Genomic DNA, 19085 nt, shown 5'->3' with positions numbered 1-19085 from the left:
TTCAGGACAGACAAACAAGGGATACCACGCATGCACGCACTGTTTAGATGACACTGAAAGTATATACCTGGACAAATGCAGGAAGAATGTGTACCTGAGCCATCGTCGATTTCTTCCGACCAACCATCAATGTCGAAAGAAAGGCAAGCATTTCAAAGGCGAGGCAGATCACCGGAAGAAGCCCGCCATGCGTACCGGTGATCACGTACTTGCTATGGTCAATGATTTACACGTAATCTTTGGAAAGGGTCCCGGCGGACTAGCTGTTCCGAATGACGCTGAGGGACACGCACCCATGTGGAAGAAGAAATCTATATTTTGGGACCTACCCTACTGGAAAGACCTAGAGATCCGCTCTTCAATCGACGTGATGCACGTGACGAAGAACCTTTGCGTGAACCTGCTAGGCTTCTTGGGCGTGTATGGGAAGAAAAAAGATACACCTGAGGCACGGGAGGACCTGCAACATTTGCACGAAAAAGACGGCATGCTTCCGAAGCAGTATCAAGGTCCTGTCAGCTACGCTCTTACGAAAGAAGAGAAAGAAATCTTCTTTGAATGCCTGCTCAGTATGAAGGTCCCGACTGGCTTCTCGTCGAATATAAAGGGAATAATAAATATGCCAGAGAAAAAGTTCCAGAACCTAAAGTCTCATGACTGCCACGTGATTATGACGCAACTGCTTCCAGTTGCATTGAGGGGGCTTCTACCGAAAAACGTCCGATTAGCCATTGTGAAGCTATGTGCATTCCTCAATGCAATCTCTCAGAAGGTGATCGATCCAGAAATCATACCAAGGCTAAGGAGTGATGTGGCGCAATGTCTTGTCAGTTTCGAGCTGGTGTTCCCACCATCCTTCTTCAATATCATGACGCACGTCCTAGTTCATCTATTCGACGAGATTGTCATTCTGGGGCCCGTATTTCTACACAATATGTTCCCCTTTGAGAGGTTCATGGGAGTCCTAAAGAAATATGTCCATAACCGCGCTAGGCCAGAAGTAAGCATCTCCATGGGCCATCAAACATAGGATGTCATTGGGTTTTGTGTTGACTTCATTCCTGGCCTTAAGAAGATAGGTCTCCCTAAATCGCGGTATGAGGGGAGACTGACTGGAAAAGGCACGCTAGGAGGGGATTCAATAATATGTAGGGATGGATATTCTTGGTCTCAAGCACACTACACAGTTCTACAGAACTCTACCTTGGTGACCCTGTATGTCGATGAACACAAGAACAGTATGCGCTCCAAACACCCGGAGCAGTGCGACGACTGGATTACATGTGAACACATCAGGACTTTCAGCAGTTGGTTGGAAACACGTCTCAGAGGTGACAACACTGTTTGTGATGAGCTGTACTCGTTGTCCAGGGGACCATCTTTGACTGTATTGACTTATAAAGGATACGAGATAAATGGGAATACATTTTACACGATCGCCCAAGATCAAAAGAGCACCAATCAAAACAGCGGTGTCCGCTTTGATGCAGCAACCGAGAGGGGAAATGACACATATTATGGTTACATAGTGGACATATGGGAACTTGACTAAGGACATGATTTTAAGGTCCCTTTGTTTAAGTGCAAATGGGTCAATCTGTCAGGAGGTGGGGTACAGGTAGACCCATAGTACGGAATGACAACAGTGGATCTGAAAAATCTTGGGTAAACTGACGAACCGTTCGTCCTAGCCAATGATGTGGCACATGTTATCTATGTGAAGGACATGTCTACCAAACCGAGAAAAAGAAAAGATAAGGGAGCGAATACATCATACGATGAGCCAAAGCGCCACATAGTTCTTTCAGGAAAAAGGGACATCGTGGGAGTGGAGGGCAAGACAGACATGTCTGAAGATTATGAAAAGTTTCATGAAATCCTCCCTTCAAAGTCAAGGTTGACCCAAGCATCCTGATAAACGATGAAGATTATCCATGGTTACGGCGCAATAAGCAAATGACACAAGCAAAGAAAAAGTAAAGACTTTCTGCCGCAACTATTATGATGATACCATGCCAACTTTGTAACAGACGAGTATGATACCATTGTCCGTTTTGTACACGAAGTGCATCCAGTTTTTGCCGTAACCCTCTCAACTTTCTTGCACATGCTATGTGGATGAAATGATGATACCATGCCAACTTTCAACCATTTCAGAGTTCATTTGAAATGCTTTTCAATTTCAGGGTCTTATAGCTCAAAATAAACAATAAATGCATGGAAAATAACAAATGAAGTCAGAAAGAGCAGAAAGAACCGGTACTAAAGGAATCAACTAAAAAGCTTTTATAAACCTGTAGTATTATTGAAACTAAAATTATATAGAATTTATGCAACTAAAATTATCAAAGTATTTTCTGTTCAAAACATTAAAAGCAAAAAGAATTTTCATAAAATAAATACAAAAGGCAAAAAAGAAAATAAAATAAATAAGTATAAACAAAATAAACTTTTATAAATAAGTAGAAACAAAATAAAATAAAATAAAATAAATAAGTAGAAACAAAATAAAATAAATAAAATAAACTTTTATAAAATAAATAAGTAGAAACAAAATAAAATAAAATAAAATAAACTATAATAAAACAAAATAAATAAACCTTAATAAAATAAATAAAATAGCAACAGTAAGTATTTTGTTGTAAGTAGAAATAAAATAAAAAATAAAGCAACAAAGAAAACAAAAAAACTGGAAAAAAATAAAAAAATGCCACCTCCTGGGCCACGACGGCCTGAATACGACTAGAAACCCAGCTAGTTGGGCCAGGATTCAGGCCCGCAGAAGGCCCAGCAGGCCCACAGGCAAAGCAGTGTCAAATTAGGCCCATAGGCCTGCAGTTCAGAGGAGTTCGAGAGAGAGGAGGCAGCAGTGCTTATAAACAGGTAGTCGACGCTCTCAACTAGCGAGGTGGGACTGAACTCCCACCATCACGCCGCTGTGCAAGGCCATTGGTCCCGGTTGGTGGCACGAACCGGGACCAATGCCACCCTTTGGTCCTGGTTCGTGGCAACAACCGGGACCAATGCCCCCCCTTTAGTCCCGGTTGGTGGCACCAACCGGGACTAAAGGGTGTCTTTGGTCCCGGTTGCTGCTATGAACCGGGACCAAAGGCTTGGGTATATAAGTAGCAATTAGGAAAATTTGACGAACTCATCGCCAGTTGCCCCCCGGCCCGCCCGACGACGCCGAGCTCATCGACGCCGCCAGGCTGCCCAGATCGACGCCGTCCGCTGCCCCGACGCCGCCCGCCGCCCAGACGCCGTCCGCGCGCAGCCCCGACGCCGTCCGCGCGCCGCCCCGACGTCGTCCGCGCGCCCCCGTCGTCGCCCCTGCCCCGTCGCCGTCAGGCTGCCCCGACGCCGCCCGCCGCCCCTGCCGACGCCATCGTCGTCGCCCGCGCCCGTCGTCGCCGTCGCTGCGGGGAAGCACCACGCCGGCTCCCGTGGCCCGTTCATCCCCGAGGCCGTTCGTCCGCCGCCGCACCGATTCCGGCCGTCGACCTCGACCCCTCCCCGCGCTGTGAGCCCCTGCCTCCTCCCCTTTCCTTCTCATTGCCGTCCCCGCACGCCATCCGTAAGCGCGCGCCACCGCCAACCATCGTCGCCGTCGCCGACCACCGGCCTATTTTTCATTTTTTTGGTTACGATGTATGTATGTATGTTCACTATATAATGCTCTGTATATGCTGTATAATGCTCGTTTTTGCATTTTTTTTGTTACCAAGAAAAAGGTCTATTTTTTGGTGATATGTATGTTCATATGCTCATTAATATTTAAGAAAATGTTCATATGCTCATTTAAGAAAATGTTCATATGTAACATTTAAGAAAAAAAGTAAATGTATGTGTGTTCATATGCAAAGAATTATTTTTGGATGAAATGAGATGAGATGAGATGTGTTTTGTGTTGGAGAAGAAAAGAGGAAGAAGGAAGAAGGAAGAAGGAAAAGAGGGTCGAGGGGGGGGGGTCGATATACCCCCTCTCCTCTATTCCTTAGTTCTTCTCCTCTCTTTTTTTCTTCTTTTTTTTCTTCAATCTTCTCCTCTATTAATATCTTCTTATCCTCTTTTTATTTCTTCTTCGTCTTCTTATTTTTTATTGGATATGTCGTTGTCGATATACCCCGTGTCCCGATAACTTCAGCACGAGGGGGGGGGGTTCAACCTACCCCCTCCCCGATAACATTATTTTCCCATGTATGTATGTCGTCGTTGTCGATATAACCCCCTCCCGGATAACTTCGACCGTGATAACTTATACCACGGGAGCACCCCCCGGCCCTCTCGCTCGACCAAAACTCTCGAGGACACCCAAACCCTAGAAAAAAATGATGTCGGTCTCCTACCCCCTCCCGCCGCGCCCCTACCCTTGAAGCGTTGCCGAGGCCACCCCAAACCCGGAATAAGCTAGGTCTACGTTTGCACTAATATATCCACCTGCTGTCATGTTTGTGTAATAATTGCCATGTTGTAAGATTTGCAGAAACAATGGAGCACGGACGAGACGAGGAAGCAGAAGTGGTGTTGGGGGACATAATCTTAGCCGGAGGTGATGTCTTGTCGTATCTTAACGACAATGATGGTCTGGAAGAACAGGGTGAAGAAGCAGGCTACGGTGATCGAAGAATGGAGGAGGAAAGACATGATTATGATGGCTCCGCTGACCCAATGCTGGTGCAAGAAGGAGCCCGTGGTGACGGCTCCGGTGACCGAACAGAGTCCGGCCAGGTAAATATATTAGTTAAGCCTGTGCTGACTAGCTAATTGATGCATTCATTGTTTTGGTATGTACACATATTAATTAACTCTCGTCTTTCTTCTTTTTTCTAGCCCTCCGGATCGAGCACAACTTCGGTAAAGAGACGAGGCCCGAAGAAAAAGTTGCGCTCGGATGAAAGGTTTGAGATCACAGCAATCGCGCGCGACGGCCAACCGATTGAACCCATCCGGACAAAGGAAGCATTTGCTGCTCAGTGCGGGGTTCTTGTTAGGGACAAGATCCCGATCAGCATCCACCAATGGTATAAGCCTAAGAAGGAAGACCCTGAGGTGTCTTATGTCAATGATATGCAGAAAGATGATCTTTGGACTGAGCTAAAGGCAAATTTCACCCTACCGCCAGAGGAGGATCCGGAGAAGCCAGTTAAAGAGCAATTAATCAAGTCTCATGCTCTTAAGAAGATGGCAGACCTATTCAGGAGGTGGAAGAATGAGCTGAAAATGTTTGCCGACAAAGAAGAGACACTAGAATTCATCGGCAAATATGAGAAGATCAGAGATCACTGGCCCGCATTTGTGGCCCACAAGACATCGGAAAAGAGTAAGAAGATGTCAGCGACAAACAAGAAAAATGCTGCGAAGAAGAAGCTTCACCATCGCACGGGGTCAGGTGGCTACCTCAAAGCCCGGCCTAAGTGGGCCAAGGCTGAGAATGATTTGCTTGATAAAGGGATCGAACCAGAGACAATGATGGCCAGACCGTTGCCGGACTTGGTTCTTCGGGGCTGGCGGAACCTTGGACCCTGTATCAGGGAAGTGCGTTTGGACGGACGAGCAAACGACAATACCAGTCAAGAGGCTTCAGCACTATATCCATGCAGCACAGCAAGGGACGTTCGTTCCAGGCAGAGAGAACGACGAGCTCACAATGGCCCTCGGGAATCCTGAGCACCCTGGACGGACACGAGGCACGCCAGGCTCCGTTCTGTGGAAGGCTGGTTTTCCGGACGCAGGCGGTTACAAATGCCAAGAGAGGAGGAAAAAAGTGGAGCAGACCCAAATTCAGAAGCTGCATGAATGGGTTCAAGCGCTAGAGGAACGAGACGTAGCTCGCAGCAAGCGACCTGCCGAAACTACCCCCGAAGCTACCCCGCCATCTCAGCGGGGAAGCAGCGTGGCTTCCACTGAGCTGCTTCAGCCGGAGCATGTCTTGACGGCTCCTGCTAGCTACCCCGTGGATGCTATCACGGAGTCTCAACATTGCCACCTTATGACGCAATGGCAGAACTGAAGGAAATATGCCCTAGAGGCAATAATAAAGTTATTATTTATTTCCTTATATCATGATAAATGTTTATTATTGATGCTAGAATTGTATTAACCAGAAACATAATACATGTGTGAATACATAGACAAACAGAGTGTCACTAGTATGCCTCTACTTAACTAGCTCGTTGATCAAAGATGATTATGTTTCCTAGCCATAGACATGAGTTGTCATTTGATTAACGGGATCACATCATTAGGAGAATGATGTGATTGACTTGACCCATTCCGTTAGCTTAGCACTCGATCGTTTAGTATGTTGCTATTGCTTTCTTCATGACTTATACATGTTCCTATGACTATGAGATTATGCAACTCCCGTTTACCGGAGGAACACTTTGTGTGCTACCAAACGTCACAACGTAACTGGGTGATTATAAAGGTGCTCCACAGGTGTCTCCAAAGGTACTTGTTGGGTTGGCGTATTTCGAGATTAGGATTTGTCACTCCGATTGTCGGAGAGGTATCTCTGGGCCCACTCAGTAATACACATCACTATAAGCCTTGCAAGCATTGTGACTAATGAGTTAGTTGCGGGATGATGTATTACGGAACGAGTAAAGAGACTTGCCGGTAACGAGATTGAACTAGGTATTGAGATACCGACGATCGAATCTCGGGCAAGTAACATACCGATGACAAAGGGAACAACGTATGTTGTTATGCGGTCTGACCGATAAAGATCTTCGTAGAATATGTAGGAACCAATATGAGCATCCAGGTTCCGCTATTGGTTATTGACCGGAGAGGTGTCTCGGTCATGTCTACATAGTTCTCGAACCCGTAGGGTCCGCACGCTTAACGTTACGATGACAGTTATATTATGAGTTTATATGTTTTGATGTACCGAAGGTTGTTCAGAGTCCCGGATGTGATCACGGACATGACGAGGAGTCTCGAAATGGTCAAGACATAAAGATTGATATATTGGAAGCCTATGTTTGGACATCGGAAGTGTTCCGGGTGAAATCGGGATTTTTTCCGGAGTACCGGGAGGTTACCGGAACCCCCCGGTAACTTAATGGGCCTTAGTGGGCCTAGGTGGAAGAGAGGAGAGGAGGCCAGGGCAGGGCCGCGCGCCCCTTCCCCCACAGTCCGAATAGGACAAGGAGAGGGGGGCGGCGCCCCCCCTTCCTTCCTCCCCTCCACCTCTTCCCCCTTTCTCTCCTAGTCCAACATGGAAAAGGCGGGGGAGTCCTACTCCCAGTAGGAGTAGGACTCCTCCTGGCGCGCCTCTCCTCTAGGCTGGCCGAACCCCCCCTTGCTCCTTTATATACGGGGCAGGGGGGCACCTCTACACACACAATTGATCATTGATCTCTTAGCCTTGTGCGGTGCCCCCCTCCACCATATTACACCTCGATAATATCGTAGCAGTGCTTAGGCGAACCCCTGCGTCGGTAGAACATCAACATTGTCACCACGCCGTCGTGCTGACGAAACTCTCCCTCAACACTCGGCTGGATCGGAGTTGGAGGGACGTCATCGAGCTGAACGTGTGCTGAACTCGGAGGTGCCGTGCGTTCGGTACTTGATCGGTCGGATCGTGAAGACGTACGACTACATCAACCGCGTTGTGTTAAACGCTTGCGCTATCGGTCTATAGGGTACGTGGACAACACTCTCCCCTCTCGTTGCTATGCATCACCATGATCTTGCGTGTGCGTAGAATTTTTTTAAATTACTACGTTCCCCAACAGTGGCATCCGAGCCTGGTTTTATGCGTTGATGTTATGCACGAGTAGAACACAAGTGAGTTGTGGGCGATATAAGTCATACTGCTTACCAGCATGTCATACTTTGGTTCGGCGGTATTGTGAGATGAAGCGGCCCGGACCGACATTACGCGTACGCTTACGCGAGACTGGTTTCACCGTTGCGAGCACTCGTTGCTTAAAGGTGACTGGCGGGTGTTTGTCTCTCTCACTTTAGTTGAACCGAGTATGGCTACGCCCGGTCCTTGCGAAGGTTAAAACAACACCAACTTGACAAACTATCGTTGTGGTTTTGATGCGTAGGTAAGAACGGTTCTTGCTAAGCCCGTAGCAGCCACGTAAAACTTGCAACAACAAAGTAGAGGACGTCTAACTTGTTTTTGCAGGGCATGTTGTGATGTGATATGGTCAAGACGTGATGCTATATTTTATTGTATGAGATGATCATGTTTTGTAACCGAGTTATCGGCAACTGGCAGGAGCCATATGATTGTCGCTTTATTGTATGCAATGCAATCGCCATGTAATTGTTTTACTTTATCACTAAGCGGTAGCGATAGTCGTAAAAGCAATAGTTGGCGAGATGACAACGATGCTACGATGGAGATCAAGGTGTCGCGCCGGTGACGATGGTGATCATGACGGTGCTTCGGAGATGGAGATCACAAGCACACGATGATGATGGCCATATCATATCACTTATATTGATTGCATGTGATGTTTATCTTTTATGCATCTTATCTTGCTTTGATTGACGGTAGCATTATAAGATGATCTCTCACTAAAATTTCAAGATAAAAGTGTTCTCCCTGAGTATGCACCGTTGCCAAAGTTCGTCGTGCCCAGACACCACGTGATGATCGGGTGTGATAAGCTCTACGTCCATCTACAACGGGTGCAAGCCAGTTTTGCACACGCAGAATACTCAGGTTAAACTTGACGAGCCTAGCATATGCAGATATGGCCTCGGAACACTGAGACCGAAAGGTCGAGCGTGAATCATATAGTAGATATGATCAACATAGTGATGTTCACCATTGAAAACTACTCCATTTCACGTGATGATCGGTTATGGTTTAGTTGATTTGGATCACGTAATCACTTAGATGATTAGAGGGATGTCTATCTAAGTGGGAGTTCTTAAGTAATATGATTAATAGAACTTAAATTTATCATGAACTTAGTACCTGATAGTATCTTGCTTGTCTATGTTAATTGTAGATAGATGGCCCGTGCTGTTGTTCCGTTGAATTTTAATGCGTTCCTTGAGAAAGCAAAGTTGAAAGATGATGGTAGCAATTACACGGACTGGGTCCGTAACTTGAGGATTATCCTCATTGCTGCACAGAAGAATTACGTCCTGGAAGCACCGCTAGGTGCCAGGCCTGCTGCAAGAGCAACACCATAAGTTATGAACGTCTGGCAGAGCAAAGCTGACGACTACTCGATAGTTCAGTGTGCCATGCTTTACAGCTTAGAACCGGGTCTTCAACGATGTTTTGAATGTCATGGAGCATATGAGATGTTCCAGGAGTTGAAGTTAATATTTCAAGCAAATGCCCGGATTGAGAGATATGAAGTCTCCAATAAGTTCTACAGCTGCAAGATGGAAGAGAATAGTTCTGTCAGTGAGCATATACTCAAAATGTCTGGGTATGATAATCACTTGATTCAACTGGGAGTTAATCTTCCGGATGATAGCGTCATTGACAGAATTCTTCAATCACTACCACCAAGCTACAAGAGCTTCGTGATGAACTATGACATGCAAGGGATGAACAAGACAATTCCCGAGCTCTTCGCAATGCTAAAGGCAGCGGAGGTAGAAATCAAAAAGGAGCATCAAGTGTTGATGTTCAATAAGACCACTAGTTTCAAGAAGAAGGGCAAAGGGAAGAAGAAGGGGAACTTCAAGAAGAACAGCAAGCAAGTTGCTGTTTAGGAGAAGAAACCCAAATCTGGACCTAAGCCTGAGACTAAGTGCTTCTACTGCAAGTAGACTGGTCACTGGAAGCGGAACTGCCCCAAGTATTTGGCGGATTAGAAGGATGGCAAGGTGAACAAAGGTATATGTGATATACATGTTATTGATGTGTACCTTACTAGAGCTCGCAGTAGCACCTGGGTATTTGATACTGGTTCTGTTGCTAATATTTGCAACTCGAAACAGGGACTACGGATTAAGCGAACACTGGCCAAGGACGAGGTGACGATGCGCGTGGGAAATGGTTCCAAAGTCGATGTGATCGCCGTCGGCACGCTACCTCTACATCTACCTTCGAGATTAGTATTAGACCTAAATAATTGTTATTTGGTGCCAGCGTTGAGCATGAACATTATATCTGGATCTTGTTTGATGCGAGACGGTTATTCATTTAAATCAGAGAATAATGGTTGTTCTATTTATATGAGTAATATCTTTTATGGTCATGCACCCTTGAAGAGTGGTCTATTTTTAATGAATCTCGGTAGTAGTGACACACATATTCATAATGTCGAAGCCAAAAGATGCAGAGTTGATAATGATAGTGCAACTTATTTGTGGCACTGCCGTTTAGGTCATATCGGTGTAAAGCGCATGAAGAAACTCCATAATGATGGACTTTTGGAATCACTTGATTATGAATCACTTGGTACTTGCGAACCGTGTCTCATGGGCAAGATGACTAAAACACCGTTCTCCGGAACTATGGAGAGAGCAACTGATTTGTTGGAAATCATACATACAGATGTATGTGGTCCGATGAATATTGAGGCTCGTGGCGGATATCCTTATTTTCTCACCTCCACAGATGATTTGAGCAGATATGGGTATATCTACTTAATGAAACATAAGTCTGAAACATTTGAAAAGTTCAAAGAATTTCAGAGCGAAGTTGAAAATCATCGTAACAAGAAAATAAAGTTTCTACGATCAGATCGTGGAGGAGAATATTTGAGTTACGAGTTTGGCCTAGATTTGAAACAATGCGGAATAGTTTCACAACTCACGCCACCCGGAACACCACAACGTAATGGTGTGTCCGAACGTCGTAATCGTACTTTACTAGATATGGTGCGATCTATGATGTCTCTTACTGATTTACCGCTATCGTTTTGGGGTTATGCTTTAGAGACGGCTGCATTCACTCTAAACAGGGCACCATCGAAATCCGTTGAGACGACGCCTTATGAACTATGGTTTGGCAAGAAACCAAAGTTTTCATTTCTTAAAGTTTGGGGTTGCGATGCTTATGTGAAGAAACTTCAACCTGATAAGCTCGAACCTAAATCGGAGAAATGTGTCTTCATAGGATACCCAAAGGAGACTGTTGGGTAAACCTTCTATCACAGATCCGAAGGCAAGACATTCGTTGCTAAGAATGGATCCTTTCTAGAGAAGGAGTTTCTCTCGAAAGAAGTGAGTGGGAGGAAAGTAGAACTTGATGAGGTAACTGTACCTGCTCCCTTATTGGAAAGTAGATCATCACAGAAACCAGTTTCTGCGACACCTACACCAATTAGTGGGGAAGTTAATGATAATGATCATGAAACTTCAGATCAAGTTATTACTGAACCTCGTAGGTCAACCAGATTAAGATCCGCACCAAAGTGGTACGGTAATCCTGTTCTGGAGGTTATGTTACTAGACCATGACGAACCTACGAACTATGAAGAAGCGATGGTGAGCCCAGATTCCGCAAAATGGCTTGAAGCCATGAAATCCGAGATGGGATCCATGTATGAGAACAAAGTATGGACTTTGGTTGACTTGCCCGATGATCGGCAAGCCATTGAAAATAAATGGATCTTCAAGAAGAAGACTGACGCTGACGGTAATGTTACTGTCTATAAAGCTCGACTTGTTGCGAAAGGTTTTCGACAAGTTCAAGGGATTGACTATGACGAGACTTTCTCACCCGTAGCGATGCTCAAGTCTGTCCGAATCATGTTAGCAATTGCCGCATTTTATGATTATGAAATTTGGCAAATGGATGTCAAAACTGCATTTCTGAATGGATTTCTGGAAAAAGAGTTGTATATGATGCAACCGGAAGGTTTTGTCGATCCAAAGGGAGCTAACAAAGTGTGCAAGCTCCAGCGATCCATTTATGGACTGGTGCAAGCCTCTCAGAGTTGGAATAAACGCTTTGATAGTGTAATCAAAGCATTTGCTTTTATACAGACTTTTGGAGAAGCCTGTATTTACAAGAAAGTGAGTGGGAGCTCAGTAGCATTTATGATATTATATGTGGATGACATATTGCTAATTGGAAATGATATAGAATTTCTGGATAGCATAAAGGGATACTTGAATAAGAGTTTTTCAATGAAAGACCTCGGTGAAGCTGCATATATATTAGGCATCAAGATCTATAGAGATAGATCAAGACGCTTAATTGGACTTTCACAAAGCACATACCTTGACAAAGTTTTGAAGAAGTTCAAAATGGATCAAGCAAAGAAAGGGTTCTTGCCTGTACTACAAGGTGTGAGATTGAGTAAGACTCAATGCCCGACCACTGCAGAAGATAGAGAGAAGATGAAAGATGTTCCCTATGCTTCAGCCATAGGCTCTATCATGTATGCAATGCTGTGTACCAGACCTGATGTGTGCCTTGCTATAAGTTTAGCAGGGAGGTACCAAAGTAATCCAGGAGTGGATCACTGGACAGCGGTCAAGAACATCCTGAAATACCTGAAAAGGACCAAGGATATGTTTCTCGTTTATGGGGGTGACAAAGAGCTCATCGTAAATGGTTACGTTGATGCAAGCTTTGACACCGATCCGGACGATTCTAAATCGTAAACCGGATACGTGTTTACATTGAATGGTGGAGCTGTCAGTTGGTGCAGTTCTAAGCAAAGTGTCGTGGCGGGATCTACGTGTGAAGCTGAGTACATAGCTGCTTCGGAAGCAGCAAATGAAGGAGTCTGGATGAAGGAGTTCATATCCGATCTAGGTGTCATACCTAGTGCATCGGGTCCAATGAAAATCTTTTGTGACAATACTGGTGCAATTGCCTTAGCAAAGGAATCCAGATTTCACAAAAGAACCAAGCACATCAAAAGACGCTTCAATTCCATCTGGGATTTAGTCCAGGTGGGAGACATAGAAATTTGCAAGATACATACGGATCTGAATGTTGCAGACCCGTTGACTAAGCCTCTTCCACGAGCAAAACATGATCAGTACCAAGACTCCATGGGTGTAAGAATCATTACTGTGTAATCTAGATTATTGACTCTAGTGCAAGTGGGACACTGAAGGAAATATGCCCTAGAGGCAATAATAAAGTTATTATTTATTTCCTTATATCATGATAAATGTTTATTATGGATGCTAGAATTGTATTAACCGGAAACATAATACATGTGTGAATACATAGACAAACAGAGTGTCACTAGTATGCCTCTACTTAACTAGCTCGTTGATCAAAGATGGTTATGTTTCCTAGCCATAGACATGAGTTGTCATTTGATTAATGGGATCACATCATTAGGAGAATGATGTGATTGACTTGACCCATTCCGTTAGCTTAGCACTCGATCGTTTAGTATGTTGCTATTGCTTTCTTCATGACTTATACATGTTCCTATGACTATGAGATTATGCAACTCCCGTTTACCGGAGGAACACTTTGTGTGCTACCAAACGTCAGAACGTAACTGGGTGATTATAAAGGTGCTCCACAGGTGTCTCCAAAGGTACTTGTTGGGTTGGCGTATTTCGAGATTAGGATTTGTCACTCCGATTGTCGGAGAGGTATCTCTGGGCCCACTCAGTAATACACATCACTATAAGCCTTGCAAGCATTGTGACTAATGAGTTAGTTGCGGGATGATGTATTGCGGAACGAGTAAAGAGACTTGCCGGTAACGAGATTGAACTAGGTATCGAGATACCGACGATCGAATCTCGGGCAAGTAACATACCGATGACAAAGGGAACAACGTATGTTGTTATGCGGTCTGACCGATAAAGATCTTCGTAGAATATGTAGGAACCAATATGAGCATCCAGGTTCCGCTATTGGTTATTGACCGGAGAGGTGTCTCGGTCATGTCTACATAGTTCTCCAACCCGTAGGGTCCGCACGCTTAACGTTACGATGACAGTTATATTATGAGTTTATATGTTTTGATGTACCGAAGGTTGTTCGGAGTCCCGGATGTGATCACGGACATGACGAGGAGTCTCGAAATGGTTGAGACATAAAGATTGATATATTGGAAGCCTATGTTTGGACATCGGAAGTGTTCCGGGTGAAATCGGGATCTTTCCGGAGTACCGGGAGGTTACCGGAACCCCCCGGTAACTTAATGGGCCTTAGTGGGCCTAGGTGGAAGAGAGGAGAGGAGGCCAGGGCAGGGCCGCGCGCCCCTTCCCCCCCCAGTCCGAATAGGACAAGGAGAGGGGGGCGGCGCCCCCCCATCCTTCCTCCCCTCCACCTCTTCCCCCTTTCTCTCCTAGTCCAACATGGAAAAGGGGGGGGGAGTCCTACTCCCGGTAGGAGTAGGACTCCTCCTGGCGCGCCTCTCCTCTAGGCCGGCCGAACCCCCCCCCTTGCTCCTTTATATACGGGGGCAGGGGGCACCTCTACACACACAATTGATCATTGATCTCTTAGCCGTGTGCGGTGCCCCCCTCCACCATATTACACCTCGATAATATCGTAGCAGTGCTTAGGCGAACCCCTGCGTCGGTAGAACATCAACATTGTCACCACGCCGTCGTGCTGACAAAACTCTCCCTCAACACTCGGCTGGATCGGAGTTCGAGGGACGTCATCGAGCTGAACATGTGCTGAACTCGGAGGTGCCGTGCGTTCGGTACTTGATCGGTCGGATCGTGAAGACGTACGACTACATCAACCGCGTTGTGTTAAACGCTTGCGCTATCGGTCTATGAGGGTACGTGGACAACACTCTCCCCTCTCGTTGCTATGCATCACCATGATCTTGCGTGTGCGTAGAATTTTTTTTTAAATTACTACGTTCCCCAACAAGAACTTCAAAGTCAAGGCGGCTGTCGGCTCTGTTCGACCTCCTGAACCCGACGCAACTTTTCACTGTCGTCCGATTCCAGAAGGATATGCTGGTGACGGTGGACGAAATAACGGAGGGATTTGAGGACCTCCAGCTTGACCACCCTACCGGTGAAGGGGAGACTCGGCTGGGTTCTGCTCTGAAGACTCCATGCCTATCGCGGAAGGAGCTCATCAACCTTCCGAACTGGACGCCTCCGCCTCCTCCTCCTCCTCCGGCGAGTAAGGGCACTCCGCCTCCTCCTCCGCCTCCTCCTCCGGCGAGTGATCAGGGCACTCAGCCTCCTTCTCCGGCGCGTGGCGGCCCTCCGCCTGCGCCGGCGCGCCCGAGCAGCCAGCCTCCTCCTTCTCCACCTCGTCAGCAAGGGCGGAAGAGACCCGCCGCTGCTCCGGCGCGCCGTAGTCCTTCTCCTGCGCCTCGTAAGTAAGGAAAGAAGACAGTCGCAGCCGCTCCGTCTGCTCTGCCGGCGTCTAGCAGTACAGCCAGAGGCGGGAGGCAATACAGATTCGGTCCTTCTCTGAAGACTAAAGAGAAGTTACCATACGAGAGGACCCCGGAGGAGAACGCGAAGATCGTGCGAGCCGAAGTGACGAACTTCTTTCAAGGGGTGAAAGCAAAGAAACATCCACCTCCGGAGGAGAAGGTAGATCCGGTGAAAGCGAAGCGCACTCTGGCTGCCCTGACAAAACCACCAAAGTCTCCGCCGAAAGGCAACTATGAGCGCATTATTACAAAGACATTTGTCGAAGCGGAGCGGTCGGGAAGTACTGTCAGTGATCAATGGTTAAAAGAACGACGAGCTGGGAAAAAATTGCCCAGCTCGGCGAACAAGCGAACCAATCGTGCCCCCCGCTCAAGGTGTCTAGCGACATCGTCGCTAATGATCCGAGGATGGTGCCCGGTTATAGCAATCTTGGAGATTGCCTGCCCGTCGATGTACATTATGATTTCTTGGAGGTGGAGGAACACAGATACGAGTACGGGAAGCCTCTCGTCAAAGATGAAAGATCTCTAACAACGATGATGCGAAGATTCCATGATTGGTACATGAAAACCTGCAGAGAGTCTCGGGGGAGGAATACTTTGACGCTGAGAGTTAAAGAGGAGCATGACCTCGTTGGAATTGAACTGTTGAATGTTCCATTTGAGGAGTTCTTCCAGTTTTTCAATCAAAAGGCCCTCGATAAATCAACGGTCACTTGGTACTGCCTGTAAGTAGTACTACTTCTGTCATTAAGTCTCTCTATATAGGTCAGCTCTTTCATTGCATGTATTTATAATTATCCTCACTATATTATGCAGATTAAAGATCGCCGAATTGAAGAAAAGACAAATCGGTGATATTGGGTTCATTAACACAAATCTCATAGATGCAACTGAGGTTAAATATCATGCCGAAAATACCGAGGCCAACTTGCTACGATCGTTGGTAATAAATGAAAACAAAGATATAATACTCTTTCCTTACAACTTCAAGTGAGTGTTACTGTCTTGTGCATATTCGGTTTCCCTTATTAGTCCAGGTTATAGTAATGTAATTGATGACTTATGCATGCGTGCGCAGCTTCCACTATATTCTCCTAGAGATTAAGCTTGAGCAGGGACTAGTAACCGTCTTAGACTCGAGACGAAAAGATCCCCAGGACTATGCGGACATGACTCAAATGCTCGAGAAGTAAGTTAAATCGATCATTATCCACCATATCAACAACTTTGTACATTTCCTAATATCAAGTAATTGTTTTCTTTGTCTGGCAGGGTTTGGAGAAAATTTACCAAAAAAGCTCCGGGACTGCCGAAGAAACTGCAATTTAGACACCCGAAAGTAAGTACTATAGTAGCATGTTCCGCGCATCTCCTAGTGATTCAAGCGCTAGTTTCATCAATACCATTTAGCATGCTTGCTTATCAGTTTGATTGACCTCTATTTCTTGTAAAGTGGTTGTGGCAGGAACAAGGGAATGATTTCTGTGGATACTACGTCTACGAGTCCATCCGCCACACGACCTGTGAGCGGGGCTACTCTGACGAACAATATGAAGTGCGTAAGCAATAATATTCACAATTTTATTTTATTACCATCATTTGTGTTGAGTTTCATTTATTCATATATATATATATATATATATATATATATATATATATATATATATATATATATGTATTGACCCCCTTCTTCAAATTAGATCTTCCGGATGCGGGATGAACTCCTACCACCAGATCGTATGCGAGCAATTCAAGAGGAATTGCCACCAACCGGGACCAAAGGCCCTCCTGCCTGGGCTCGCCGCACCGGCCACGTGGAGGCCCATCTGTCCCGGTTCGTGTAAGAACCGGGACTAAAGGGCTAGGGCATTAGTAACGACCCTTTAGTCCCGGTTCAACAACCGGGACAAAAGACCCTTACCAACCGGGACAGATGACCCTTTTTCTACTCCGGTTGTTGACAGTTATGCCACATCATCAAATACAGGCCCCACATGTCATAATCATGGTTAAATTGTCCAAACAGACCGATCAGTGTTTTTTGCAAAAGATTAGTCAAAAAATCAGTGGTTTCTGGCTCAAATTCGTGAAAGAGTGTTTCCCGCAAACCTATGCGCTAATGTGGTAGTTTTCTGCTATTCACTCACGAAAGCTCGACGTCACTAGCAATGCGCAATCATCAAATAATCCAACAGTCAACGTCTCAAAATTTAATCAAGTACATATACTACAGAGTACAGACACACATGCTCTCAACAAACTCAAAACAGCGTAAGTACATCTCTCGCTCAATCCATCTCGGTCGAATCGCTGATGCCACCGATGGCATGACACCGTTTCTTCCCTAAGCAATCGCATTGCGCGCTCGCATGGTAGCTAGCACCGGCCGCTCTGCTTGTTGTTCACGGCGGAGAGGCCGACGAGCAGGTCGACGAAGGCGCCGACGATGAGGCCGTGGGTCTTCTTGCCGTTGGCACGGAGGTACCACCCCAGCATCTCCTCCAGCCACCCCCAGTCGTCCTCCCCGCTCCCACCGCCGCCGCGGCTCAGCACCATCTCCTCCATGGACCGCCGGAAGTCACCGTACGGGTCCGCGGAGTCGATGGCCAGCGCCGTCGCCCCGCCGAACGCCGGTTTGCTCGTCGTCACGATGGATTTTGTCGCCTCGGGCTCGAAGAAGAGCCGGCTCGACGCCCGGATCCCGCGGATGACCGCCTCCTCGACCGAGGGCTCCTCCGGCTCCGGCGCCGCGGTGGAAGCCGAGGAGGAGGCCGTGGCGGAGACGAAGGAGCTGTCGGCCGTGTCGTCGTCGCAGTAGGCCGGGTTCGTGATCACGCGGGTCGTCCTGCAGCAGTCCCGGCGCGCCCACGCCGACGACGACGCCTCCGCCTCCACGCTGCTGCGGCCGTCGAAGGACGCGGTCCTGGCCTGCGCGCAGGAGGGCCATTGCCAGGAGGCGGCCGTGCTGCCGGAGGACAGGGCGGAAACAGACGGCGGAGGAGAGTAAGGAGGCGATAGGCTCCCGGTGGCGGCGGAATCGACGCTGCCGCCAGCAAAGAAGAGGGAGGCGAGGGCGAGCTTCTTGCCCATGGTTGCTGCCGCTGCTTGTCACTTCGTATGACGTGCTGAGGATGATTAATGGCGATGGAGCTGATGCGGACGGAGCTGAGGTGAGATGGGCTCGTTTTAATAAGGGAAGGAGATGGATGGAGCGGATGCGTTTGTTGTGGACTGCGTTTAAGAAAGGCAAGGGAAGATGGGCGTGGCGGTGGCTGTCGTTGTTGTGTGAGTTGGGAGTCTCCTCCTGTCTGGCCAGCCGTGATCGATCCACCTTGCATATATCACAGCTTGGACGATGACTATTGGTGCCCACCGGTTGGCCCAAATCTATATACTTTATCACGGTCTTGCGTGGTTGCTGCCCAAAAGCATGCATATACTCTCTCTTTCTTTTGTATATGCATAGAAAAATCAAATCTTCTAGGACTGCCACATTTTGTTCTTAAGTTCTTGTAGCTCTGCCCCTGCATTGACATGTTGGGTTCACGTGTCACGCACGCGGATTTAAAAATCAAAGGTTTATTTGCGCCGCACTCTACAACCTCAAAGTTTAAAACATACTTCACTCCAAAACCGAAGTAGAATCATTGACATCACCCGCCCCTGCAACCGAACCCGTCTCACACCCATGATGAGGTTTAGCAAAGAGAAAAAATAGCGCGCTATACAAAATAGCGTCATCCCTAAAAATATGCTATTAGCGAGACAGTGCACTGATCAATTTAGCGAGACAATTCTTTACATGCTATA

The 19085-nt window shown here is 46.8% G+C and overlaps 1 protein-coding gene across 1 annotated transcript; it reads right to left on the bottom strand.

Annotated features, from left to right (window-relative positions):
• Positions 1-17459: 17459 nt before the first annotated feature.
• Positions 17460-18577, bottom strand: LOC109782540 (uncharacterized). The gene has a single exon (XM_020341163.3). The coding sequence runs from the start codon at positions 18363-18365 to the stop codon at positions 17652-17654; it is 714 nt and encodes a 237-aa protein (XP_020196752.1). The 5' UTR covers positions 18366-18577; the 3' UTR covers positions 17460-17651.
• Between the last annotated feature and the right edge of the window lie 508 nt (positions 18578-19085).

This window comes from Aegilops tauschii, chromosome 2 (assembly GCF_002575655.3).
Source record: "Aegilops tauschii subsp. strangulata cultivar AL8/78 chromosome 2, Aet v6.0, whole genome shotgun sequence".
Lineage (NCBI taxonomy): Eukaryota > Viridiplantae > Streptophyta > Magnoliopsida > Poales > Poaceae > Aegilops > Aegilops tauschii.
The sequence above is the reverse complement of the archived record's forward strand: the minus strand, read 5'-3'. Positions and strand labels throughout refer to the sequence as shown.